At 37.2% G+C, this 23,793-nt stretch overlaps 2 protein-coding genes across 2 annotated transcripts in view; one reads left to right on the top strand and one right to left on the bottom strand.

Moving 5' to 3' along the window:
* IGFBP3 (insulin like growth factor binding protein 3) overlaps positions 1-23,793 on the bottom strand; it is a 188,599-nt gene that overhangs the window by 49,017 nt on the left and 115,789 nt on the right. The gene's annotated exons all lie outside the window — the stretch shown is intronic.
* Positions 1-23,793, top strand: part of ADCY1 (adenylate cyclase 1) — a 185,625-nt gene that overhangs the window by 118,024 nt on the left and 43,808 nt on the right. Inside the window, exons 5-7 of the mRNA XM_065753079.1 lie at positions 15-142; positions 11,281-11,439; positions 12,816-12,957. Coding sequence (XP_065609151.1) covers positions 15-142; positions 11,281-11,439; positions 12,816-12,957 — 429 coding nt within the window. The remainder of the gene's footprint in view (positions 1-14; positions 143-11,280; positions 11,440-12,815; positions 12,958-23,793) is intronic.

Genomic DNA, 23,793 nt, shown 5'->3' with positions numbered 1-23,793 from the left:
TGTTTTTATTAAAGGAAAATCACTGCAGAAGAATAAAAATCCTAGGCGACTGTTACTACTGTGTATCAGGCTTAACCCAACCCAAAACAGATCATGCTCATTGCTGTGTTGAAATGGGACTGGATATGATTGACACTATCACGTAAGTATTGCACATGGTAAAGGTAGACAAGAGTGCTGTAACAGCTTTCATGTTGTGTTCAGAACAGATGTTTTCAGAGAACAGTAGTGTCTGATAGCACTGTCCACCTAAAAATGTATCCTGTTGCTTTCAAACAACAGTTTTCTTTGTTTTACAAAGCCTGATTGTTAACCCAAATTTTTGATTCTGTTTCCTCACTGTCAGGGAAAATGTATGCAAGCATGAGTATGTAGAAACACGTGTACTGATTAGGGATTTGAAAGATCATGGGAAATTATGAAATACCTCAATTGCTCAATTCACTGTAAATAAAAGAATCTGAGTTCTTGTTTTTATACTGTTCATTTCACTCACCAGTATGCAAAAAATTAAAGCTAGTCCTGCTGTATGCAGTTTGAATGTGTTTGCATGTGCTTGCATTCCTAAAATGATAGTTTGCTGATTTCTCCTTTCTGTATCTTATGTTCAAACCTTTCATTTAAATTTTGTCTGCTTTTAAAAAATGTAATGTGAATCTTTGCAGATAAGGATTTTTTTTTAATGCTTGAGCACTGCACTTTGATCAACATTTTGTCAAGATGAATAAAGTGAATGTGAGAGAACTGTGAATGAGCTTTTAGCAAGAGCTGGAGATCTATTTCATTGCTTGGGAGAGGAGTAGTAGAGATTTCTTCACTACTGTCTTGCTCTGTGTATCTGTGCATGTGTTTTGTAGAGAGTGTAGAAGAATGAACTCTCATATTCTGTATATAAATAAATACTAGTCAGCACAGTGCTTTTACTGTTACTCTTGGGATAAGCTTGCTGTTCTGGTATGTTATGTATGTTTCTTACTGCAAAAGTATGTCACATCAGGGCCTTATATTGTTCTGTATTGGAAAGTGGTCACTGTTAGGAGTACCTGTCATTCTTTTTTTTTTTTTCCTGGCTGCTGGGAATATGGTTTGGACTCAGGGTTCTCCTGCTCACTTTAATCCCAAATTTTTAGGGCTGCACCAAAAGAAAACCTGCATTCACTGTGAAAGTGAATAAACCACAGAGTAAGCTGAATTTAAATACACATTAAACTACTAAATACAGCAATATAGAATCTTATAGAACAAACATAGCATTTATGAATTCAGATTGTATATTTTAAATAGCAGTTACTCCTCAGGTACTCTTGTGTTATATGAAACAAAGTATAATAAACCTGTATGGTACTGCAGTATGTTTCTTTCTTTGTTTCATGTCATATCACAGAATAGCACTCCAAAGCTATTTAACAAATTCTTTCATTAGTCTCTTTATTATTGACTTCTACTAATATTTTTAATTTCTAAGCAGAATTTTAAAGTCATGTTTAGGTCTTTGCATATCAGACCACCAAGAAATATTTCCTTCTTCCCAGTAAATTCCATATCTAGTTATTTTAATAAAACATATGATTATTCATTATTCCTCAGGTAATTGGAGTAGGAAATTGTGAGATTTGGTCAATGAGAGAGAGACTTAAAAGCCACTTTCTTAAAAATTCCCATGCCTAACATTTGGAACATTCTATCTTCTTTACTATTTCTTATGAGTGTCACATATTTTCTATGCCATTCATTTGTATGTGAGCATGCGTATGCACATATATACAGGTAAACACATAAAGCAGATGCTTTTCTAAATCTAGATCATGCTTATTTGTGCAAAGTCTTGGTTTTGTAGAGGATTGTATCATGATCAGCTCACTGAGTTCACTGAATCTCTTTCTCAACAGTTGGTTTGACTCTGTGGAAGTAATAGCTGTTCAAAACAAAGCTTCACTACATGCTTCTGTTCTTGCATATCAGCCTTAAACATTTAATTGAACCTGGATTCATTTGTAGAGGATTTTGAAGGATTAAAAATAGGAGAGAGGAACTTAAAACAAAAGAAGGCTGATTCCCATTACCAGATTAATCCAAAACCATGTGTTTTTTATTGTAATGGTAATTTATTAAAAACTCAAAGATTTGGTAAATAAATCCATATTCTCCCTCTCATTCAATATTAACTCACATTGTCTTGGTAAATATTGTAAAACTGATAAAACACTTTGTAATCCATGATAATATGTGATCCTGGAAGAATCACTGTTAGACACTCTAATTCTCTATAAACAAAACTGACGTTATACATAACAACTCAGTGCATAGAGAAATACTGAAATAAGAGATCCTGAATCTCCATATTATGCATACATGGCTTCTTTCATCTTATATTTATAAGTAAGCATTGGGCTTTAGAATAAGCCTTCTACACATTTTCAAGGATTTTTTGTGTTGTTTTTTCTTTTGTTTGTTTTTTTTTAATTCATGGAAAGCAACAGCAGCTGCTCATCATCTTTTAAACATCTTTTAAGCCTAGTATTTATCATTAATTTCATTAGTTATGTTGTCTTTCATGCATACAAATAATGGTACAGCTTTCTGAATTTTCCTTTTTTTTAATTTTCAGTATGATCATTATTAGAAACAAAATAGGTTTCCTTTAATATGGCTGCTCTCATGATAATGTAAAATTTGAAAAAAGAGTTGAATTAAAAAGGGAAGATTCCTCTCAGACCATTCAGCCTGGAAGATCAAAGTACAAATATCAAGTATCTGTCAAAAAGTTTCAGAGAGGATGAAGCCAATTTTTTCTACACCAGGAGAAAAGACTCTTTCTGACAGTAGCATGTAGGTAAGTCAAGTGGACAAAGGGCATCAAAGCTGAAAAAGCAGGCTCTATTTTTGGAAAAAATTTGTCACTGCTTCATAAACACAGAAGCCAGAGGATGGCTTGCCCAGATTATTTTGTGCAGAAAATATGCTGAGCAGATAAAAAAGAGAAGTGTAGAGTTTATGATGGTACAGTTGGAATGAAACTGCATCTCATGGGTTGCAAACAATCAAACAAGTAAACAAAGCAGACACTTTCTATTCCAAAGGAGCTTGTGCTGTCCATGTGTTTGTGTCATTGCCTCAGTACAAGCCAGCTATTAGTTCTACTTTAAAGTCACATAGGTCATCACAGCAGTATTTAAATGTGAGTCAAGTGTTGCATACAAGTAATGTTGTTTTCATCAAGTGAACTTGGACTGTCAGCTATTGTTAGTAATATAATTTAAATGGCTATATTCTTTAATCATCTCCAGTGTGCCAGATGATATCCTCACATTGGTTTTGAAAAGTAACTTAGGCCAAATATTCACCTTACGGTTTGCTACATTTGAAGATTGCATCCTATTTGCTACAGTATTATACTGTTGTGTTTTAACCTGATACATGGCTGAGTACCACACTGTTGTTGGCTCCCTGTCCTCTCCCACTCTTTCCTGTGGGATGGGGGAAAGAATCAAAAAAGAACCAATGTAACAGAACTCATGGGTTGAGACTGAACTATCTACTAAGATAAAAGGATAATAGTTGTGACTACAAACATGTATATATATGTGTGTGTGTATATATATATATTTATCTATAACAAGTATATAAATTGTATATAAAAACTGATGCACAAGCAATTGCTTGCTTTCTCCCCCTTGTCTGATGCGCAGCTTGGCATGTAAGCAGCAAAAGAGAGAGTGATGAACTCCCTCCCCCTTCAAAACTCCTTTCCCAAGATGTTATATGTTATAGAATAACCCTTTAGCCAATTTAAGTCAGCTGTCCTAAATCTGTTCCTTCTCTACTCCTCAAGCCCTTTGCTGAGAATGGTCTTGGTTCTGACCAACACTGCTTAGCAGCAACTATAAGCATCAGTGTGTTATTGTTTTTCCCTTGCAACCAAAACCACAGTGTAATACCAGTCACTCTACAAGAAGTAATTCAACCCCAGATGAAACTAAGACATTTATTTTCTAAATAGATATATATTAGCTAATTGCTATGTGAAGAAGTTTTACCTGTTTATCCACTCTTTCTCCTTTCCTCTAGATAATGACTTGAGTTCTGTTTTAAGTTAGTGTGAAGTGGGGAAAATTTAAACTTACTTAATAGGAGTTTCCCTTTCCTTACAGCGCAGATCCTCAATTTATATAAATCACATTAAGTAATCATTTAGCTCAATCAAAAAAATACACCCTTTTTGAAGATGAAATGTAGAATTTGTTTAAATGTACTCAATAAATCCACAGGGCAAGAAATGAACTCTAATGTTTCCAAATAGAAACAAGGAAGGAATCTGGGTGAACTGGATAAATACCAGATTAGGGACTGGTACAGGTATTGAGTTTAACATTCATAAACTTATTAAAAAGGTAATGGGATCTTGTAATCATTTGTATCATTATATGAGTGGTACATTTTCACACTATTCATTCCCTTGACATCTTACTGGTAGGCAGTTTTAATACTAACTGAGGGAATCGCACTGTTTACCAGATGATAACTGTTTAATTAACAAGTAGCATGGTGCAGTAGAAGTACGTCTGTAGATCACAGCAACTGGTCATGAATACTTCAGTTTAACCCAGGATTGTCCCACTCATGAGCATCATGTAATCTGGCCTGCACCCCCTTTTGCCATGTCATCATAGCAGCATCTTTGTCCTGCTAAGTGGCATGGCCTGGCCCTGGGACACAGGGAAGGCAGACTGCAGTACTGACAGATGTGACACTGCTTAATTTTCAGGGAAATTATGTCAGTTTTCAAAAATTACAATTTGAAAAGACACATGCAGAAATGTTGCTGAACTTGATGTGTATCAAGGAATCATAGAATGGTTTGATTTGGAAAGGACCTTTAAGATGATTTGGTTCCAGTCCCTCTGCTGTAGGCAGGGATACCTCCTACTAGAGCAGGTTGCTCAAAGCCCCATCCAACCTGGCCTTGACGCCTCCAGGAAGGGGGTATCCATAACCTCTCTGTGCAGTCTGTTCCAGTGTCCCATCCCCGTCACAGTAAAAGTTACAACAGATATGGAGGTACTCAATGAATTCTTCACCTCAGTCTTCACTATCAGCCAGGATTCTTACTTCCCTAAACCTCTAGGTGGGAACTGGGTGAGCAAACTCCCCACTTTAAGGGCCAAAAAAGTTTGAGACTCATGAGACTGAATGTGTAGAATTCCATGAGGCCAAATGACATGCTTCCCAGGGTCCTAAGAAAGCTGGCTGATGTGGTTGCTGAGCCACTCTCTATCATATTTGAAAAGTTGTGGCTGTCAAAGCAAAGTCCCTGGGGATTGGAGAAAAGGAAATATTACTCACTTTTACAAGAAAGTGAGGAAGGAGGACCTGAAGAACTACAGGCTGGTGAGCCTCACCTCTTTGTCAGGGAAGATCATGGAAGAGCTTGTCCTGGAAGACATGTTAAGGCACATGAGGGACAAGTGGGTGATCCAAGACAGCCAGCATGGCTTCACCAAGGGAAGGTCATGCTTGACCAATCTAGTGGCCTTTTATAATAGAGTGATGGTATTTGTGGACAAAGGGAAGGCAATTGATGTCATCTATCTGGACTTATGCAAGACCTTTGACTTGGTCTCCTACCACATCCTTATCTCTAAATTGGAGAGATCTGGGTGGAATATATGGTGGATAAGGAATTGGTTGGAAGTTCATGGCTGGAGGCTTGTGATCAATGGCTCTATATTGAAGTGGAGGTCAGTAATGAGAGGTGTCTTCCAGGAATCTGTCTTGGGTCCAGTACTCTTTAACGTATTTACCAACGGCATAGATGATGGGATTGAGTGCACTCTCAGCAAGTTTGCTGATGGCACCAAGATGAGTAGTGTAATTAATACAGCAGAAGGAAGGGATAACATTCAGAGGGCAACAAAGCAACATGCAACATTTCACATTTAGTTTGAGGTAATCTCAGATACATATACAAACTGGAAGAAATCCGTGAGAGAAGCTGAGAAGAACATAGGGACTCTGTTTGATGAAGAGCTTGAGTCAGCAGTGTGTGCTTGCAGCCAGGAAGGCCAACGATATCCTGAGCTTTATCAGAAGAAGGGTGGCCAGCAGGGACAGGGAGGTGATTGTCCCTCTCTACTCTGCCTTCATGAGGCCCCATCTGGAGTACCACATATAGGTCGGGGCTCCCCAGTACAGAAAAGATATGGAGCTATTGAAGAGGGTCCAGAGGAGGGCCATGAAGATGATCCAAGGTCTGGATCACCTCTGCAGTGAAGAAAGGCTGAAGGAACTGGGATTGTTCAGCTTCTGAAAGCGAAGGCTGAAGGGAAACTTCTCTGTGGCCTTCCAGTAATTAAAGGGAACTTATTTTTACAAAGGTAGATAGTGGCAGGACAAGAGGGAATGGTTTTAAACTAAAAGGGGGAGATTTAGGGGTAAGTTTTTTTTTTCTCTCAGGTGCCCAGAGAGATTGTGGATGCCTCACTTCAGGAGGTTTTCAAGGCCAGATGGATGGGATGCTGGGCAATCTGACCTAGCAGCTAGCAACTCTGCCTGTGGTAGGGAAGTTAGAAGCTGATAATCCTTGAAGTCCTTTCCAACCCAAGATATTCTATGTTTCTAAGATTCCATGATAAGGAATTTCTTTATAATATCTAGTCTAAATTCCAGTTGAAAGCTAGTTCCCCTCCTCCTGTAACTACATTCACTTGTTGAAAGTCCCTTCCCAGCTTCCCTGTAGGACCCCTTCAGGTACTGGAAGGATACTGTAAGGGTCCCTGTAGAGTCCTCTCTTCTCCAGCCTGGAGCATTCCAGTTTTCTCAGCTTTTCCCCATATGGGAGATCCTCTAGCCCTCTGATCATTGTATGTTTTGTAAAAACAAAGTAGTGGAACTATGAGAAGTCTATCACCTCAGCAAAACATTTTTTAAAAAGTTAAAACTCAAATGGACTCTGTTATGAAAGGTAGTTACATGATAGCAAATCTGATTGCAAAAAAAATCAAAACCGTTTCCTGATGGTGAGTTTGTTAAGCAGTGTATGGAAAGTGTGACAGATGTAGTATGTCCTAATAAGAAATAAAACATATTTTTCTAAAATGTGTTTGTCTCACCAGACTATAGCCAGGTGAACTGAAGAAACAGAAACACATATTGAAAGAACTTTGGATTGTAAAGCTGTTAATTTCCAATTCTATGCTGTGGCTATAGATGAAAGTACTGATGCTATAGATACAGTTCAGTTTGCCATTTTCATTAGAGGTACAACAAATATAATGTCACTGAAAAAATGCCTTCTTTGGTGACACTGAAAGACACGACAAAGTCTCTTGATTTGTATGAAGCAGTAAAAAAAAAAAAAAAGTACAATAAAACAATTTTCTTTAACTTTTGTCAACATATCTGGTATAGCTACTGATGGTGCCCTGAGATGGCTGTTAAAAAAGATGGAATTATAAAATTAATAGACAGTGATGCAATTACTACTGGTAACTCACATTTGATGAACTATTGCTGCATCAAGCATCAAGAAAATTTATGTGCAAAAGCTGTAAAAATATATAGTGTCATGCAAATTGTCTTAGAGGCTGTGAATTTCATTAAGTCCAAGAGACTGAATTTACTTTTTAGAAGGAAATTGGCTAAGTGGGGGTAAGATGCTAAAATGACTTTGTGATTTGCAAAGTGGGATCAAATCCTTTGTGGGATCAGAAATAAAATGTGCACCAGAAATTATCAGATTTATGGTGGATTTGACTGCTCATTTAAATGAGTTAAACACACATTTTCAGTGTGAAAGTCACCTTATCTATGCTATATTTCAGACAATAACAGTATTAAAATGAAACTTAAATTGTGGCAAGCTCAAGCTATAGCAAATAATTTCATGCATTTTGGTACAGTGTCTAAACACAGTTCTGTGAACAGTGAAAAATATGCAGCTCTGTTTTGATAAATAAATTTGAGAAGTTTCAAGATTTAAAAAAAAAATCTTTTTTTTTAGGTGTATTTACAACTCCATTTTCAGTTTACCTAAATACATTATTTGCAAATTTTCACATGGAATGTATAGAGTTGTGATTAGACATTCAACTCAATAAAGAATGATCCTATCTCTTTACCAGACTTCTATAAGCCCTCTCCTACCAGAGGAAAATGTCCATTGCTTCACAGTTACCTTATTCATGTCATCACTTTTTGTCAATATGTACATTTGTGAACAATTATTGTCAAGTATGAAGCACAGGAAGAGTAATATTGCATTAAAAATTTCTGATGAACACCTTTAGAAATCACTGAGAACGGCAGCCACCTCCATTGAACCAAACTGATGCATTAGTTTCACAAAAACAAGGGCAAACATCCTGTTAGCTTTATGCTAGGCCAAGAGCTGACCAATTTTTAGGGTCAAATTCTTCTTTTCTTGGTATTTGTAATTTTATTTCAATGCTTTCACTTGTCTGCCTTCCAAAGATGGGTATGTAAGGTAATATAAATCTGCCCAGTGGTGTGTTTTTTGTTTGGTTTGTACTTTCTATGAGAATGTTAATTTTAACAGTGTTCCCTTCAGCGTGGTTTTTGTAGCATAACTAGCAAATTAGTTCAAATTGTTCAAATCTGGAGATAATTCACAAAAAAGAAAAAAAAATTGTCACTGATATCAAAGAAATAGGCAATTCGTAATGATGTTGAAATAGAACTGATCGCGACATTTTCAGGAAGATTAGCAAAATTCCTTGTATTTAAAGGGCATTGTTATTTTAGAACTGTGCATAAATAAAAATCAGATGTGTGTAACTCAACAAACAATCTTGTCTTTTCCTTTAATTAGCAAACATCTATTTCTATGGAGATATCTTTGGGCCTAAAATAAATAAATATCTAAATAATTTAAAGGAAGTGGGATACAGGGCTTCTATTTTTTTTTTTTCCTTCTGTTGCTTCAAATTCAGCATGGATCTGGAGAAATGAATTTATGGTACAGAGGAATTTTACTGACCATTTGTAGCAGCACATGAAATATTTGTAGCTAAATAGAGAACTAGAACTTAAAGAATTTGTAGGAAACATCAGAGTAGAGGTTATCCTTTTTTAAGTCATATATATGAATTCTATATGCTTACAGATTAAAAAGAAAATGTTTCTTTCTATTTGTTTCTGGGCCTAATTTTATGTTAACGTACAGAAAGCCTTTGAGTATAATTTTTCCAAACCTAGAAGAGATTAAGTTGTAGTGAATAACTTAGTTAAAGAAATTCTTTTACTTTTTCTGTTCACAGCTTGTCTATGAAGTACTGATATTTTTTCAGAGACATATTTATAATTTAAAACACATCATTAGTGTGTGCTTTTGTGACATTTTAGTACACAAAATTTGACGCTGTTTGGAAATATGATTGTAGTACTGCTCTGATTTTATATTTGAAACTTATTCTTTACACTGCCTAAAAAGCAGGATAGACGTAAAGCAAATTAAAAATTTGAATAATCTACTCAAAAGACTTCTTTTCAGACTCAAATTTAATGGTGAAAGCTCCCCTGAAACATACTGTAGTTTCTGGAGAAAAAGAAACAAGAGAAATGTTTTCAAGATTTAGATTTTACACTTGGGAAATATTTTGTTCAAAACAAAATGTTTTCAGAGTCTGCTTTATGGTTCATTGATGTAGTCTAGGTTTTTTAGCAAGAAATACGATCATCTGTGTTGTATTTTTCTTCTCATCTTTTTATTTATTTTGTTCTAATATTCACATTTCTACAAGCATCTGCAAGCTGGAGCAAAGAGAGGTAGAGAGCAACTGGAGTAGTGAACTTCACTGTCTTTTTATGTACATCTAGCATGAGATTTTATACATTGCTTTAAATGACAAGTTTTTTTAATGTTAATTTGCAAATAGGGAAACTCACACATTTGTATGTATGCTGGTGAATTATGTACTCCTTTTGTTAACCAGGTGAACACACTTAAGTGAGCAAGCCGTAATCCTGAAATGATTTGGCTTGCAGGCTGAATGCTATGGTCTTGGTATAAACTCACTCTGTTAATTGCACAATGCACATGCACAGGTGAAGACAGAAAGTTATCATTAGTTGGCTTGTGTCATTATCTCCTTTCTTTTCCTCAGGATTTTGTCAAGCACACAGTGCATACAGAAAGCAGTGTAACAATGACTCCTTGGAGTTGCATTTAAGGTTTGCCTGGGAACAGATACTATATAATGAAAGGTTAACTTTCAGAAGGTAGAAATAGGGCAAGGAAATACTTTTTAAGGAAATATCTATTAGAAAGCTGTGCATAAGTCTCTCTCTGCTGTTGCATTAAATATGACTGAAAATCTAGGCAGGACTAAATTTCCTGTGGGGACAATAGATTTCTATAGTTACCCGCATTAGTGAGGATAACATGGCATGTAGTTCTGCAGCAATTCAAGGCTGCAGATCTCCTTACTTAAATTGATGCCAAGGGTATTGTGTTGTTCACCTCACATCCTGGCCTATTCTGCATGTGCCCTTTCAATTAATTATATATTTTAAAGTACAGCTATACAGAAAAAAATATGATAGATACTCCTGGAATAGCTGCAAAGTTCTAGAGATCTCCATCTCTTGTGTCCTGAAGATCTCTTAAAAAATATACTGATTAATGAAAGGCAAGGATAAATTAGAGCCAGAATGTGAGTTTAAGGTCCTCTCCCATTAAAGGCCTTGGAAAGTTTAAATTTAGATACCTTCAGAAAATTAAATATTACATACCTAATTAGATACCTTTTTTATTTTCTCATTATGTCTGGTTTTGGACTGCAACTTAAATGTGAAATTCCACATGCCTTTCTAACAGGACAATATGCAAAGATTTATGCACAGCATTATCTCTTCATGAACTGTGCATGATTATTAGTTTCAAGTCATTGTAGGTTGAGAATGTACTTAACGAAGAATCCTTCCTTACAGTGGCATGAAAATCAAAATGCTTTTAATAATGACTTCAATTAATTTCTCCTTTTCCATGTATATAATGAAAATCTCTGAGGTTTAGATTTAATTTATGGGTTGAAGTCCAGTGTTAAAGGTGATTTCTGTGCCACTCTTGCAACAGCTTTGGAAATAATGTTTATTATCACTCTTCTACTGTTTCTTGCACTGATTGAGTAGCTTCATCATATTTCTGTCCTTTTAATAAAGTCATTGGATCATGCATATATTTATTAAGGGAAAATAGTGAGAAAGAAAATTAAGAGTAATGTCATTGTCTGAAGACTTATATTATGATGCCATATATTCCAGATCCGTTGCAGAAGCCACAGAGGTTGATCTCAACATGAGAGTTGGATTACACACAGGAAGGGTACTTTGTGGGGTCCTAGGTCTCCGAAAATGGCAATACGATGTCTGGTCAAATGATGTTACTTTAGCAAATGTTATGGAAGCTGGAGGATTGCCTGGGTAAGTCTGAGAAAGACCTATAGAAAAAGAATCAGAGACCAGTATGGGTGAAGAATTTATTTCCTTCTTTGTATCACAGTGTAAGATAAGAAGAGTTAAGAGTCCTGTACAGGAGGAGCAATCACTGCATTGTCTCCTGTGGAACTGTGCAAATGATCTTGAGGTTTTTATTAGCAATAGATTGGATTAGAAGTAAAATTCTGAGAAGAAGGGGAAAAGATTCTCCTAATAAATAAGTACTTTCCAAACTCCATTTTAGAAACCTCGATATATAAATAAAAGAAAAAAAAATGTACTAGGAAAGTAAGAGTGCCAGTCTTTCATAATCATTTCAAGTTATAAAAGTAAAGCTCCCTAAACATTCCAGGAATTTTTTGCCTTTGTATTTGTACACATGAAGGACAGGAGGGTGTAAGTATGTTCCTTACTCTGTTTACAAGGACAGATTTTCAATACTAGTTGTCTGCTATCAAAAGAAAATATCTCCTTACATGTTCAGATATCCATTGTGTGTCTGCAAATGATACGGTAGTACATAAACCTGCAGCCATTCCATGGGGTGTCTTGTAATTGTAAGTATTCCTTGAGCAGACTTGGACCCAGTGGACACAGTGCATCAGTGTGTATCTGTAAGCACATGTATGCAACTTGCATTTGGACTAGAATCTTCCACTCTTTGTTAGATTTTTACCAGATTATGATACTCTGAAAGGAGGACAACTGAAACTCTTCATTTTTGTGTCTAAATAAATTCCTGTTGTGACATATGTCTCTCTGAGACAGTTTTGGCAATATTCCTTACCTTGGGGCTTCACAGTTAAAAAAAAAAAAACAAACAAAAAGAAAGAAAGAATATATTTAAAGATAAAATAAGTAACAGTTTTTCAGATATCTAGATATCTTGTAGGAAGTCATTTCAAATATTAAAGATTTTTCAGGAGAAAATGTGAAGATAGTTTTTTGGATATGGTGTCAAAATGGCTTTGCTTCCCAAATAAAGTGGATGAGAAATCTGCAAGTAATTAAAAAAAATGGTAGGAAAAAAAAAAGTAGAAATCAGAACTGTAAAGGGAATCAGGATGAGAAGAACAAGAAATTGATCCTTTATGCACATTAAAAGTTTGGAGTGTTTTTCACAGCAGGCAGTGAAATAAACAATGACGGAAACAACACAATATGAAAGATGATGTGCAGACTTCCACTTTCTGCAGATCTACAAGTCTGAAAATCTCTTGAGAGATTACAGACACCATTTTGATATAAACACTTCTATCATTTATGTTGCCAAAGATACACAGCCTATTATGATGTTTTGCACAGTAGCAACTAGTGACATATCATTTCTTTAAAGAACAATGACCTATTTTTCTCTCCAGGAAAGTTCATATTACGAAGACCACCCTAGACTGCCTAAATGGGGACTATGAGGTAGAACCAGGATATGGCCATGAAAGGAATATTTTCTTGAAGAAACATAATATTGAAACATATTTTATTGTGCCATCCCACAGGAGAAAGGTAGGCTCCACAAATTCTAGGTTATTTTGTAGCATGGTTTTGTAGCTTAACAACTGTTTTGTAATACTCTGAAAACAGAACCAATACTGTTATTTCTTCTTTCTAAAAGCTTTTAAACTCGTTAAATTAGATCATTTGTTTTATACTGAGTTAGGAAGGCTAAAAAAGCTAACATTGTACAATACCTTGAGAAGATGATCAATGAATTTTAAAATTAAAACTACTACTGACATTTCTCCACAAAAAACAAACAAAAAAAAAAGTTTTGGTTTATTAAGATTTTGAAATCATTGTATCAGAAATGATAAGATACATTAGTCCAAAAATGCAATTCTTTTCTATTTCACCTTTCTTCAAAAGGATGTTTTGGAAGACTAATACTTGACAGCTTGGCTCTTTTTCTTTGCTCTTTCATTCCCATATTCCTATGTCATTTTACTAATGCCCTCATAACCCTTTATACAACGATTTGTGATACTTGTGACTCCTTTGCTAAGCCTGTAGGAACCCATAATGAATAGATCCAGAAAAATTAGTATTTACAGACCTGTCATGCCCTCAGCAGAAAGAATGGTTAAATGAATTCAGCAATAATTGAACTAAGATTTCCTGGAAGTCTAGGAACTTGCCAAGCTGCAGAATTTAGATCTTTTTATCTAAATTATGGGAAGAGGCTGGAGTCAACCATTGCGCTTTCAAATATTTATACCAGTGCCCCACAGATCAGTTATTTATGCTCAAGCTGAGTAAATCTTCTAAGATTATTGCAACAAATAACATATTCTTTGTCCAAAGCATGCATTTTCTCCTGATAAGCTGAACTGCTCACGACAAATTATAAATAATTTTCCTTCCTTGCTCTGACGCCTCAGAATGAAAGTTGGTGCAATGAAGTTGGTGATCTCCTTCCTATCACAATTGCCTTCCCCCAAAATTTATCATGCCCACCTCTCCCTTTAGCCTATTCCTTTTATCAGACCCCTGGAAAAACACTGGGGAAAGAGAAGTAAGTCAGCAGAACTGCAAGAAACAATAAAGTTTTCTGCTCTTTTCTTCCTTTTGGTGGAGAACAGAAAATTAAAAGTGTGAAAATAACAAGGTAAGAGAAGATTTTAGCTCATTTGAGTAGGAACTTCACTTCTTAGATTTTCATGATTTAATGCCTGTGACTCCTCATTCTAGATAGATTTTCAGAAGAAGGAGAGTCTTAGCAATGTAATGATAATTCTTGATTGTTAGTGTACAGTGGAATTTGGTGATGGTGACCTTTAAGCAGGTTCATTCAGTTGCATCTTTGTTTCTCAGTCAGTTAGTGACACCTCAAATCCTGAAAATTTAATTCCATTGGTATTTGTGTATGAAAACAATGTAAGCAATGATCTCATTTGGAACAACCTTTTGTTGTAAAAACAAAAACAAACAAACACACACAAACATCATTGACATCAGTAGGATGTCTTGAAAGTCCATAGTCATCATTTTTTCAGTTTATTCAACATCAAATGAAGCTTATCTTAGAAGTTAACTGGCATAACATGTTTACAGATCAAGAGCGTCTTTATTACTCTTCATAATTTTTTGAACCAGACAAGTTAGAATACAATTTTTTTTACCCTTATTTTCTGAGAATGCCCAAAAAAGTTTACTTCACAGATTTTATTTGTAGAGGGGAATTTTAGGAATCAACTCTAAAAGTAAGTACAAAAACAACAAAGGAAGTTTTAAAGTGAATTCAAAGGTCTGTTCTTGAGGGTATTACCAAACTTCCACTAATAGGTGTTTGACAAAAAACAACTAAGAAAAGCAGATTATCTCAAATTCCATGCCTGCAGTCATTTTTCCAGTGTGAATTTGATCACCTGTGGACATTTTTTGGATATGTTGGGAGTCAGGTCACCAGAGTTTTCTGATTATTGGAATGAAAAGTGCTTTTGCTTTATCCTTAAAAGTCTGCTACGAGGCTGTATTATTCTTTGCTTCTAAAGCAAACTTGTTTTTAGAGATAGAAAATTCTTCCTGTAATAATAATGCAATCTTGTTTTATTCTTCTGCTGATATATATACATACATATATATTAGATTTGTTTTCGTATTGTATGAAAGAAAATACAGAGAAAACTAGAGGGCTAGATTTTGTTTCCATCCACAGTGAGAGATTGTTAGCATTCTTGAAGATAATTCAGGAATTCTTTCTAACGAATCCCCCCAAAGTCCCACCAAAACTTCAAGCAAAAACACAAAGGAGAAATTCATTAAGATGCTATGTTGATGACTGCTGCTACAATTGTTTGTCTAGTTTTAACCGCTGTTTTCACTCCCACAGCATTAGGTATGATCTCACTTCCCATGTTATATATCAGGCTTCATTCTGTATTTAGATGATAAATAACTTTTAAGAAGTTTGGTTAGTGGCAAAGACAAGTAGAGAGAAAAAAGGATAAATGCAGCTACTACACATAGAAATTGTTCTTTCAACACCACTGCATAAAACAGTTGATGAAGAATTTTGAATAGAATCTTGACATTTACATATTGAACTACTTAAATGTAGGTTTAATGTACAAAGACGAGAATCTACATACAAGCACACATTTATTTTTGTTTGCTGGACTGCTGAGAAACTGCTGATTGATTAGTAGCAGCTACATAAATTAACATAATAAATTACATATCACCCATGGGTGATGAGTTTGTGGATGTGGCAGATGCTGTACTGCATCTTGGATGACATCAGCTCTCTGTCACACATCAACACAGTGTCAGCCAATCTAACAGAAAGAAACACTTCATGAGTTTTACTGGTATTGATAAGCTTCTTCACAGGACTCACAGAATAATCAACATGTCACTGCTATTTGTCACAGTAAACCACAGCCACCCCCTCTCTTTGTAAACTTGCATACTGATCATTAGATGACAAAATACTAATAAATACATTCATAATAGTATGTTTAGATTCAAAATAAAGGTCTGCCAACCCCTCCTATCTTGAGTCAGTTATTAAATCTTCAGTGTCATAGAAACAGAATACTGCCCTTGCAGCACAGACAAGATCGAGTATCTAGGTGAATTCAGGTATCTGATGATATGATATTGTGTTCCCTCCTCAGGAACATCAGTAGCTGAAATGCAGAGATATTTTTTATTCCTTATGCATCATCTCAGGTTAATTTGAACTGACTATAGCAGGTACGATGTCAAGAGGAATGAAAATCAGTATTACCAGCAACAGATGGCCAAGAACCTGTTGAACTTAAAAGGTAAATAGGACCAGTTAGTACATTTTTTTAAATCAAATTTATTTAGTAGACAGATACTCCACATTTTTCCATATTTTATCTGTGAGAAATGTTTTGCATTAGACAGATCAACTAAGTCAAGAATAAAAGTACACAAAGACTTATTCATGTACCAGCTACATTTATAATTTGCTTACATTTAAAAATGTTTGCAAATATTTAAGTCTTTCATTGAAACAACTAATAATCACAATTTTGTGATCTGGTGATTGCTAGCATGATGCAAACGCTGAAGTGTGATAGGGCACTTAGAGACCACTAAGAAAACTACTTCCTTATTGTTTTATTGCAAGTTTTATTTTTGTAGAGAATATATTTGTCTAATATTATTATTGGTTTTGTTTATTAGTCACAGTCAGTTTGACTGAACATTCAGCTTCTAAACTCAGTTCACCTGATTTCCAATTACATACATAATTTTTGAAGGAAATTCTAAATTTTTTGCTTCCTTCAGTTATCTTACACATTATACTTTTAAAATACAATACAAAGTTTCTAATTATTTAAAATGAATGTTTACTTTTTCGGAAAGTTCCTCTTCCCACGCTATCGTTTACTGATGCCAAGCCTTGCAGTGCTGTAACCAAAATATTGCACCAATTCAAGATCTTTAAAGTTTTGAAGTAGCTAGCCACAAGCTCAGCACATAAATGAACAATTTCATTTGATCTAGTAAGAAAAACAGATATCTAATATATTAAATACTCACAAATCTTTGATGTTTATGCATTGACATTCTCTTATCAAAGTGTCCAAGCTCTCTTATGTATAGTAAATACTAATGTATAAGGGATACCATTTTAAGGAAAACGGTAACACCAACCCACAAACAAATTAGACCAGATCCTGTCAATTTAAAAACTTCTTACAGGAAATTCATACTTCTGCTTAGACACAATGAAATGACTTCCATCATTAGTGGTACCTCAGTAAACTCTCTCACTAATCCTGTTCCAGTTTACAAATTGTATGTTTAAAGTTTAATTTAATCTTATTTTAAGAGTGTGGTTCTGTCTTTCACTACACTTATCTTTTATTGGCAACACTGGCATTAGACAAAGTATCTTTGCCTCAGTTTCACAGCTGGCATAGATGCTCAGCGCAGGTAATGAGGTTAGCTAGTCTTCATCGCTTATAATAGTTTTATGATAGCTTATAATAGTTACTCCTGCAACATTAACACTTCCTAATATTTGGCTGTGACCTCAATGATAACTAGGTGGAATTTTTCTTGAGCTTACTTGCATTTTATACATTACTCCACTACCTGCTTGAAAATCTATTTTTTTCTTTATTTTCACTAGATGAAAAAACAGTCCCAAACTGACAACCCAGCAAACTTCTTCAGGTACTTCTCTAAATAGCCAGGAAATTTTAAGAAAGTATCAAGTTTTTCTGAGTAGAAAGATGTCTCATTTTGTTTGCTTTTACAGAAGTGGGTCTGCCACTGCTGGTACTCATTCCCAGCTTAAGGGAACCTGCTTCACTGAGTAACTTTACTTTTATTTGTCTTAACTCTGGAACCAGTAATGCCATTTAATTTAATGGTAAACATGGTAATGGTTAATGGTAAACAATAGAATTGCTTCCAGTAAAGGAGTCTACAGAAGTTAGGAAAATCATAGTTAAAGACTATAGATACATTTTATAAAGGATTCCTATATACTCATAATTATACAACAGAATCTACAGCATAACTTGAGTGTAGTAAACAATTATCTTCTGATGGGTTGCAAATCACCATCTGCAACATTGCTACTAATATGCTAATGAGTTATTCACCAACTACATGAAGTATTCATTTTTAGCCATCCAGCATTCAAGCTTATTGAGTGTGCTTAGTGCTTTAGCTGATCTAACACCTGTTGCTAAAAGGGATGTAGCTAGTAATCCCTCACAGTTCCAACATTCTACATTAGCCTGACAGTCTGATTGAAAAGCTTGTGGGGTTCGCTTAATGCGCTTTCATTGGTGAGTAGTCATGGCGATACTGGGGGTTAGTAAAGTTAGTATTCCCAAGCTGCATGGGTCTCCTTTGATGTGAGAGGGGATAGCAGGCCATGCCCTATCCCCAGAAATGGGAAAAATACCTGATGGCAAGCTAAGCAGATGGTTACTAGATTCTGAGATATCAGCTGAAGTATAATTACACCAAGCAGAGTGGTTCCCAGGAGCAGCTAAACTAGAATTAACATACTGAATTAATTATTGATCCTTTCCATTATAGTTAAAATATTAACAGTAGTCCATCTTAACTGATTCCAGCAATTCTAGTTCTTATGGTTCAGAGTTGCTGTGCTGCAGTTAGGGTACCCATCTGTCCCATCTGTCAACTACATTGCTCATGTTGGATGTTACCCAAAAAGCAGCATTCGGTATGGGCCGGTTGTCTAGGGGTTGTCCCATCAAACGTGTCAAGAACGAGTTTCCTGGTGACATGGTTGACAAAGTGTGTCCTGTACCATCTTCTTGGTGCCCATATGTTCTGTTTTGGTTGAGCTGGAGTCCAAACTGATGATGAAAGTGCAGTGATCATGTTAAAGCTGATGACAAGACAGGGGAGGAGCGATCTGCACATGAGTATTGCCTCTACCGTGCTGCAGTGGTGGATGTGGGAGCTCGTGGGGTAGGGTACAGGAATACTCTCCCTCCTCACTTATGAATCCATCTTATTTATTGTCTCTTTGTGACCACAGGTTTTCTTGGTCATGGTCTCCACCAGGCAGAGAGCTTGCCCTAAGAAGACCATGGTGACCCAGACAGAGGGTCTGCCCAGAAACGTGGCTACACAGCTCTCTGTCTGCAGGGAGTGCCAGAGCCTGCTGTTGCTGGGGGAGGGAGACAAGCGTTCCACCTGCATCAGGTGCAAGCAGGTAGAATTTCTGCTCAGCATAATGACAGAGCTGAAAGAGGAAGTTGAGACTGAGGGCCATCAGGAACTGCGAGCAGGAGATCGACTGGTGGAGTGGCTCCCTCGCATGCCAGAGAGAAAGCTGACAGGGAGACCCCCTGCAATTGGTGGTAGACTCCCTGACCTGTCCCTGTCGGACAGAGGGGGGGGAATCTAAGGGATGGGAAGGGCTGGCAGAGTCCCTACCTGGTACTGTGGGAAAACTCCCCCTCTCCCTACCTCATGTCCCCAGGTCCCCGTAAGTAATGGGTTTGCAGGATTGAATGTTGAAGAGGAGGTAAGTGTGGAGGTGCAGGAAGGTTCACCTAGGCAGTCAACTCCACTCTTTGAGACTGCTGTTGCCAGGAAAGAAAGAAGGGTGATTGTGGTGGGTGACTCTCTTCTCAGGGGAATGGATAGCCCCATTTGCAGACTGCAGCATATGCGGAAACTGTTACTATGTTGAGGGTTCAGACCATCGTTTGAACACACGAACCACTGCTGTTAGTTCCACAGCATGTGGAGAGCTGGTTGTGACATAGACATCACTATCCCATGTTCCAGCACTGTTCCTCCATACTATAACTCTATGGCCAGTCCTGTCGGATCCATCTGTAAAAACAGTCAGAGCAGCTGCAAATGGTGTTAATGACAGTTTAGAAATTGGCAACAAATAGAGGGAATTTAGCGACTGTAGGAGCTGATGGGCAGGCAGGTGAATACTTACTTGTCCTGGGAAGTCAGCAAGGGCACACTGTAACAGTAGTGAGTGTCAAAGCAGGAAATCCAACTGCTTGAGTTCTATAGGCAGGTAGATGGTATTGGGCTCACTTCTATCTAAAGCCATCAACCATTCCTGTCCTTTCTGCACCACCACTGACATTATATTTATTACTGTAGTCACTGTTCTTGCAAACTTATGGGGCAGAAATATCCATTCCAATATGATCAGGAAGTTGGGATCTTCCACAACCCATTGTGCCAGCAACCCATATGGCTGGAAAGAAGAACCAATAACAAAAAGGTTAATAGGTTGATTTAGCTTTCTGTGATATGCTACTTGTTGAGTCACCTTTGTAAGAACTGTATTCAGAGCTGTTTTAGCTTCAACAGTCAAATGTCATGGTGATAACAAATCCGGGTCCCCTTCCAATAATTTAAATAGGGGATGGAGGTCCTCTCTGGAGACTCCTGTTAAGAGACCTTACCCAGTTTATGGTGTCTGACAGTTTCTATAAATCATTCAAAGTATTTATCTTTGTTCCTATTGTCAGTCTGCAGCTGGACATTCTGTTGTAAAATCTTCCAGCCCAAGTATAACCAGGAGGGTGTCTTTTGAATTTTCAGCAAAAGAGAGCTTTGCTTAAGTGAAGTGTGTCCTCCTATTCCTGTCAGGGAGGAGTGAGAGCTCATCAGCAGCCACTGTGATGGCCAAAGTACTACAGAGATGACAGTGACATCAGCACCACTGTCAAGAATTCCAGTTGTCTGTACATTTTGGTCCCGCCTCTGCAATACACAAGTCAAATTTGGTCTGCCTACAGAGACCTGTGTCCAATAGACCTGTGGCATCCCAGTTGACCCCAAACTGTTTGTACCCTGAAAGATATGAGCTCATAGCAGCGGGTCAGTCTGAAAGTAAACTAACTGCTTATACAACTCCCTGCAGGGATGGTTCAAGGGGAGTGTTGGTGTCCACAGCATTATCTTAATTCCCCAGTGTAATCTGTATCAGTAACACCAGGCAAAACAAGAAGTCCCATCAGAGTACCAGAAGACCGGCATATCACAAGTGTTTCCATGCCGTTTCCCAGGGGTCCATAAAATCCTGTAGGGGTAAGGTGACGGTGGTGTCTTTTAAGATTGTATCTGAGGAGATGGCCAGATCCACCTTGGTGCTGCTACGGGTTCTGGCATACAAGCTGCAGCAGCCACCTGAGGGGAATTTGCTGTCCTTGTGAGCCCACCCATCACACTCCACCCATTGCACTCCTCCAGGAGTTTCCCATTGGAGGGAGCGGTCAGTCATTGATATCTCTGGCTTTCCTAGCCTCTCTCTGAATAAGTGCCCATGGATCAAGTGGATCGGGAGGAGACAAATCTGGCTTTTCTTCAGGGTCTATGGGGCTGGGATCAAAGGTGTCGCCAGGATCATTGAGAGAGGAGGCAGTAAAAACCCCATCTGACTGTGGTAGTGGGAGAGCTGATGGCATTGCAGGCTGATCCGTAAAGCGACCAGTCACTTTTTTGCCTTACAGCAGACTGGAGGTATCAGATTGCAATCTTATGTGGCTCTTCAGAGTTTCAAAAATCTTTCTCCAAATCTGGAGCAACTCAAACACTGTCTTATCATTCTTAGTAGCAGCATTTCATAGCCTCACCCTGATCCGATCCCATACTTCAGGATCATAAGCTGTCTGATTTGTGATTGAGGGTTCACTCTTGGTAGCCCATACAGGCAAAAGTAAAAGGAATTGGAGTGATTGGGGACGATGAATCCTCAGGTAGCCGGGTTTATCTCAACACCTTCCACGTCTGTCTCAACTCACTCTTTTACAGGTTGTTCCACGTTTATCTCAACAGACCCCACGTTTCTCTCAATGCACTCCAGACCAGTCAGTCTTCAAGTCAGATTAAGTTTCAGGTCCCTGTTCGGGTGCCAGTTGTCAGCACTCAGTCGAATTAGAGAGCTCTCAGATTTTTGTAGCATCAGAATAGATCTACTTTATTGTGTTCAACATACGTCTTATATACCATGCACTTAAAAATGCTAAGTTCCTCTAACAGCCAATTGGTGCCTACCTCTCCCAAACAACAGTGATAGAGGATGAAGGCCGCCCAACAGTGACAAGATTAACAGCACATACAAAAGAACCTCCTGTTTATCCTTAGACACAGTTTACATTCCAGTCTCCCTAGGCTTCACAGTAATAAGGTCTATCAAGGAGTCTGATAAGCTATTTGGTGATTTGCCCACAGTTACATCTTTCCCCACACCTAATAATTTTACCTATAAGAAGAAAAAAATGCATTTAAAAAATACAGTTTGCTCACTTATCTCAGGACAAAATGATACTCAGGAAGTTCAGTGGCTTGCAGAGCGTATTGAAACAGATACTGTTACCAAGTGCCTATACTTGAAGATAGAAAGCATGGACAGATATAATGCTACAACATTTCTGGTTACTGTAAGTGTATTTTTAGTGTCATTGGTACCTTCTTTCCAGTATTGTTTAAAAAACTGTGGCTGAATATAGTCAGGGTGGCAATGGTCTGCTACTGTATCTGAGAATAAAGCACCAGATAAGTACCAATTTGTACCCTTACCAGAGTATCATGAGGTTCAAACATATGTGCTTTCTCAGAATTTTAATTAGCACTTGTATGTTTTCTGTGTACTTAAGGATGCTCAAAAAGCTTTAGATAGTCTGGCTGCTTTCAGAGTGCTCTTAATCTCATTTCTTAACCTTATTTGCTGACTATTTTGCAGCAAACTGACAGCCTCTCTAAAATTATGAATCAAATGAACAGTGTGCTTTGAAAAGATGATCCTGAGGGGTAAAATAAGAAGCATCAAAGTAAAACACATTAACAAAATTAGCTAAAATGAGAATGCTGCATTCTAACTTTCCTGTAATGCAGTCCTGGAGCAAGTCCAGAGAAATGCCAGAGTGAAAGATGACTGTATTGTGGTTTTTTTGTTTGTATGTTTATTCTGTTTCTGACTTAGCTGGTTATTTTTTGCGTTTTGTGTGTGTGTATGTGTAGTCTAAATGTTTTAACAGATTGTACTCTACTTCTTGCCATTGATCTTCACTTACAACAGAAAGTGACTTTATTGAAACACTGCACTGTCATAAGGCATTTTTCTGCTGTAAAAAAGAATAATACTATATTAAAAAATATAATGAAAGGACAAGATTTGTAAAATGAAAGAGTTCCTTTGTGCTTTTTTTTTTTAATGCCGAATATATGAGTAGAATGGAAAATATTCAGTCATAGTGCAGAATCTACTGGTCTTTCAACCACCAAACAAACAAACAAAACAAGCTATGTGTGAAATTATCCATGATCAAGGACAGCCATTGTGCCCCATTTGTGTGCATGGCAATTTATTTTGCATATTTAGTGCCAAGTCCACACAGGAACTACAGAAAATATGTGTTCCACAAATTTTCATAGTATTACACAGTACCTTTTTGGGAGGAGCTTCTGAAGAGTGTTTGATTAGCCCCCCTGTTTAAAGCAGGTTCAACTTCACCATTAGATTGACTTTTGAAATTACAACAGCTTTCTCAGAAGAGAAACAGACAAAAGATGTAGTAGTTTGTGCAGTAGTTCACACAAAATGGCATGAATAAGGGTGCCCACAGTTGGCTTAAGATGATTAACTGTCCTAGACATGCCACAGAGATATTTTGCCATCAGTTGTTGGAACAGCTATCCCTGATGTATTGCAAGTCAGGTAAAGCTTCACATGGCAGATGCAGCTTTCCACATCCCAGGCTGCAGGAAGTGACAGAGGCCTCACTTTGATGCCACAAGAGATGATCCACTATTGTGCAGGAGATGTGCTGTCTTGGAGAAGTTGTGCCATCAGGTGGAGATGTTTACAGAAGAAGTGAGCAAGCTTCATGGCATCAGAAA

This window comes from Cyrtonyx montezumae, unplaced genomic scaffold, assembly GCF_038088225.1.
Source record: "Cyrtonyx montezumae isolate F1298 unplaced genomic scaffold, pur_monq_1.0 scaffold_8, whole genome shotgun sequence".
NCBI lineage: Eukaryota > Metazoa > Chordata > Aves > Galliformes > Odontophoridae > Cyrtonyx > Cyrtonyx montezumae.
This window is presented reverse-complemented; position numbering and strand designations above follow the sequence as displayed.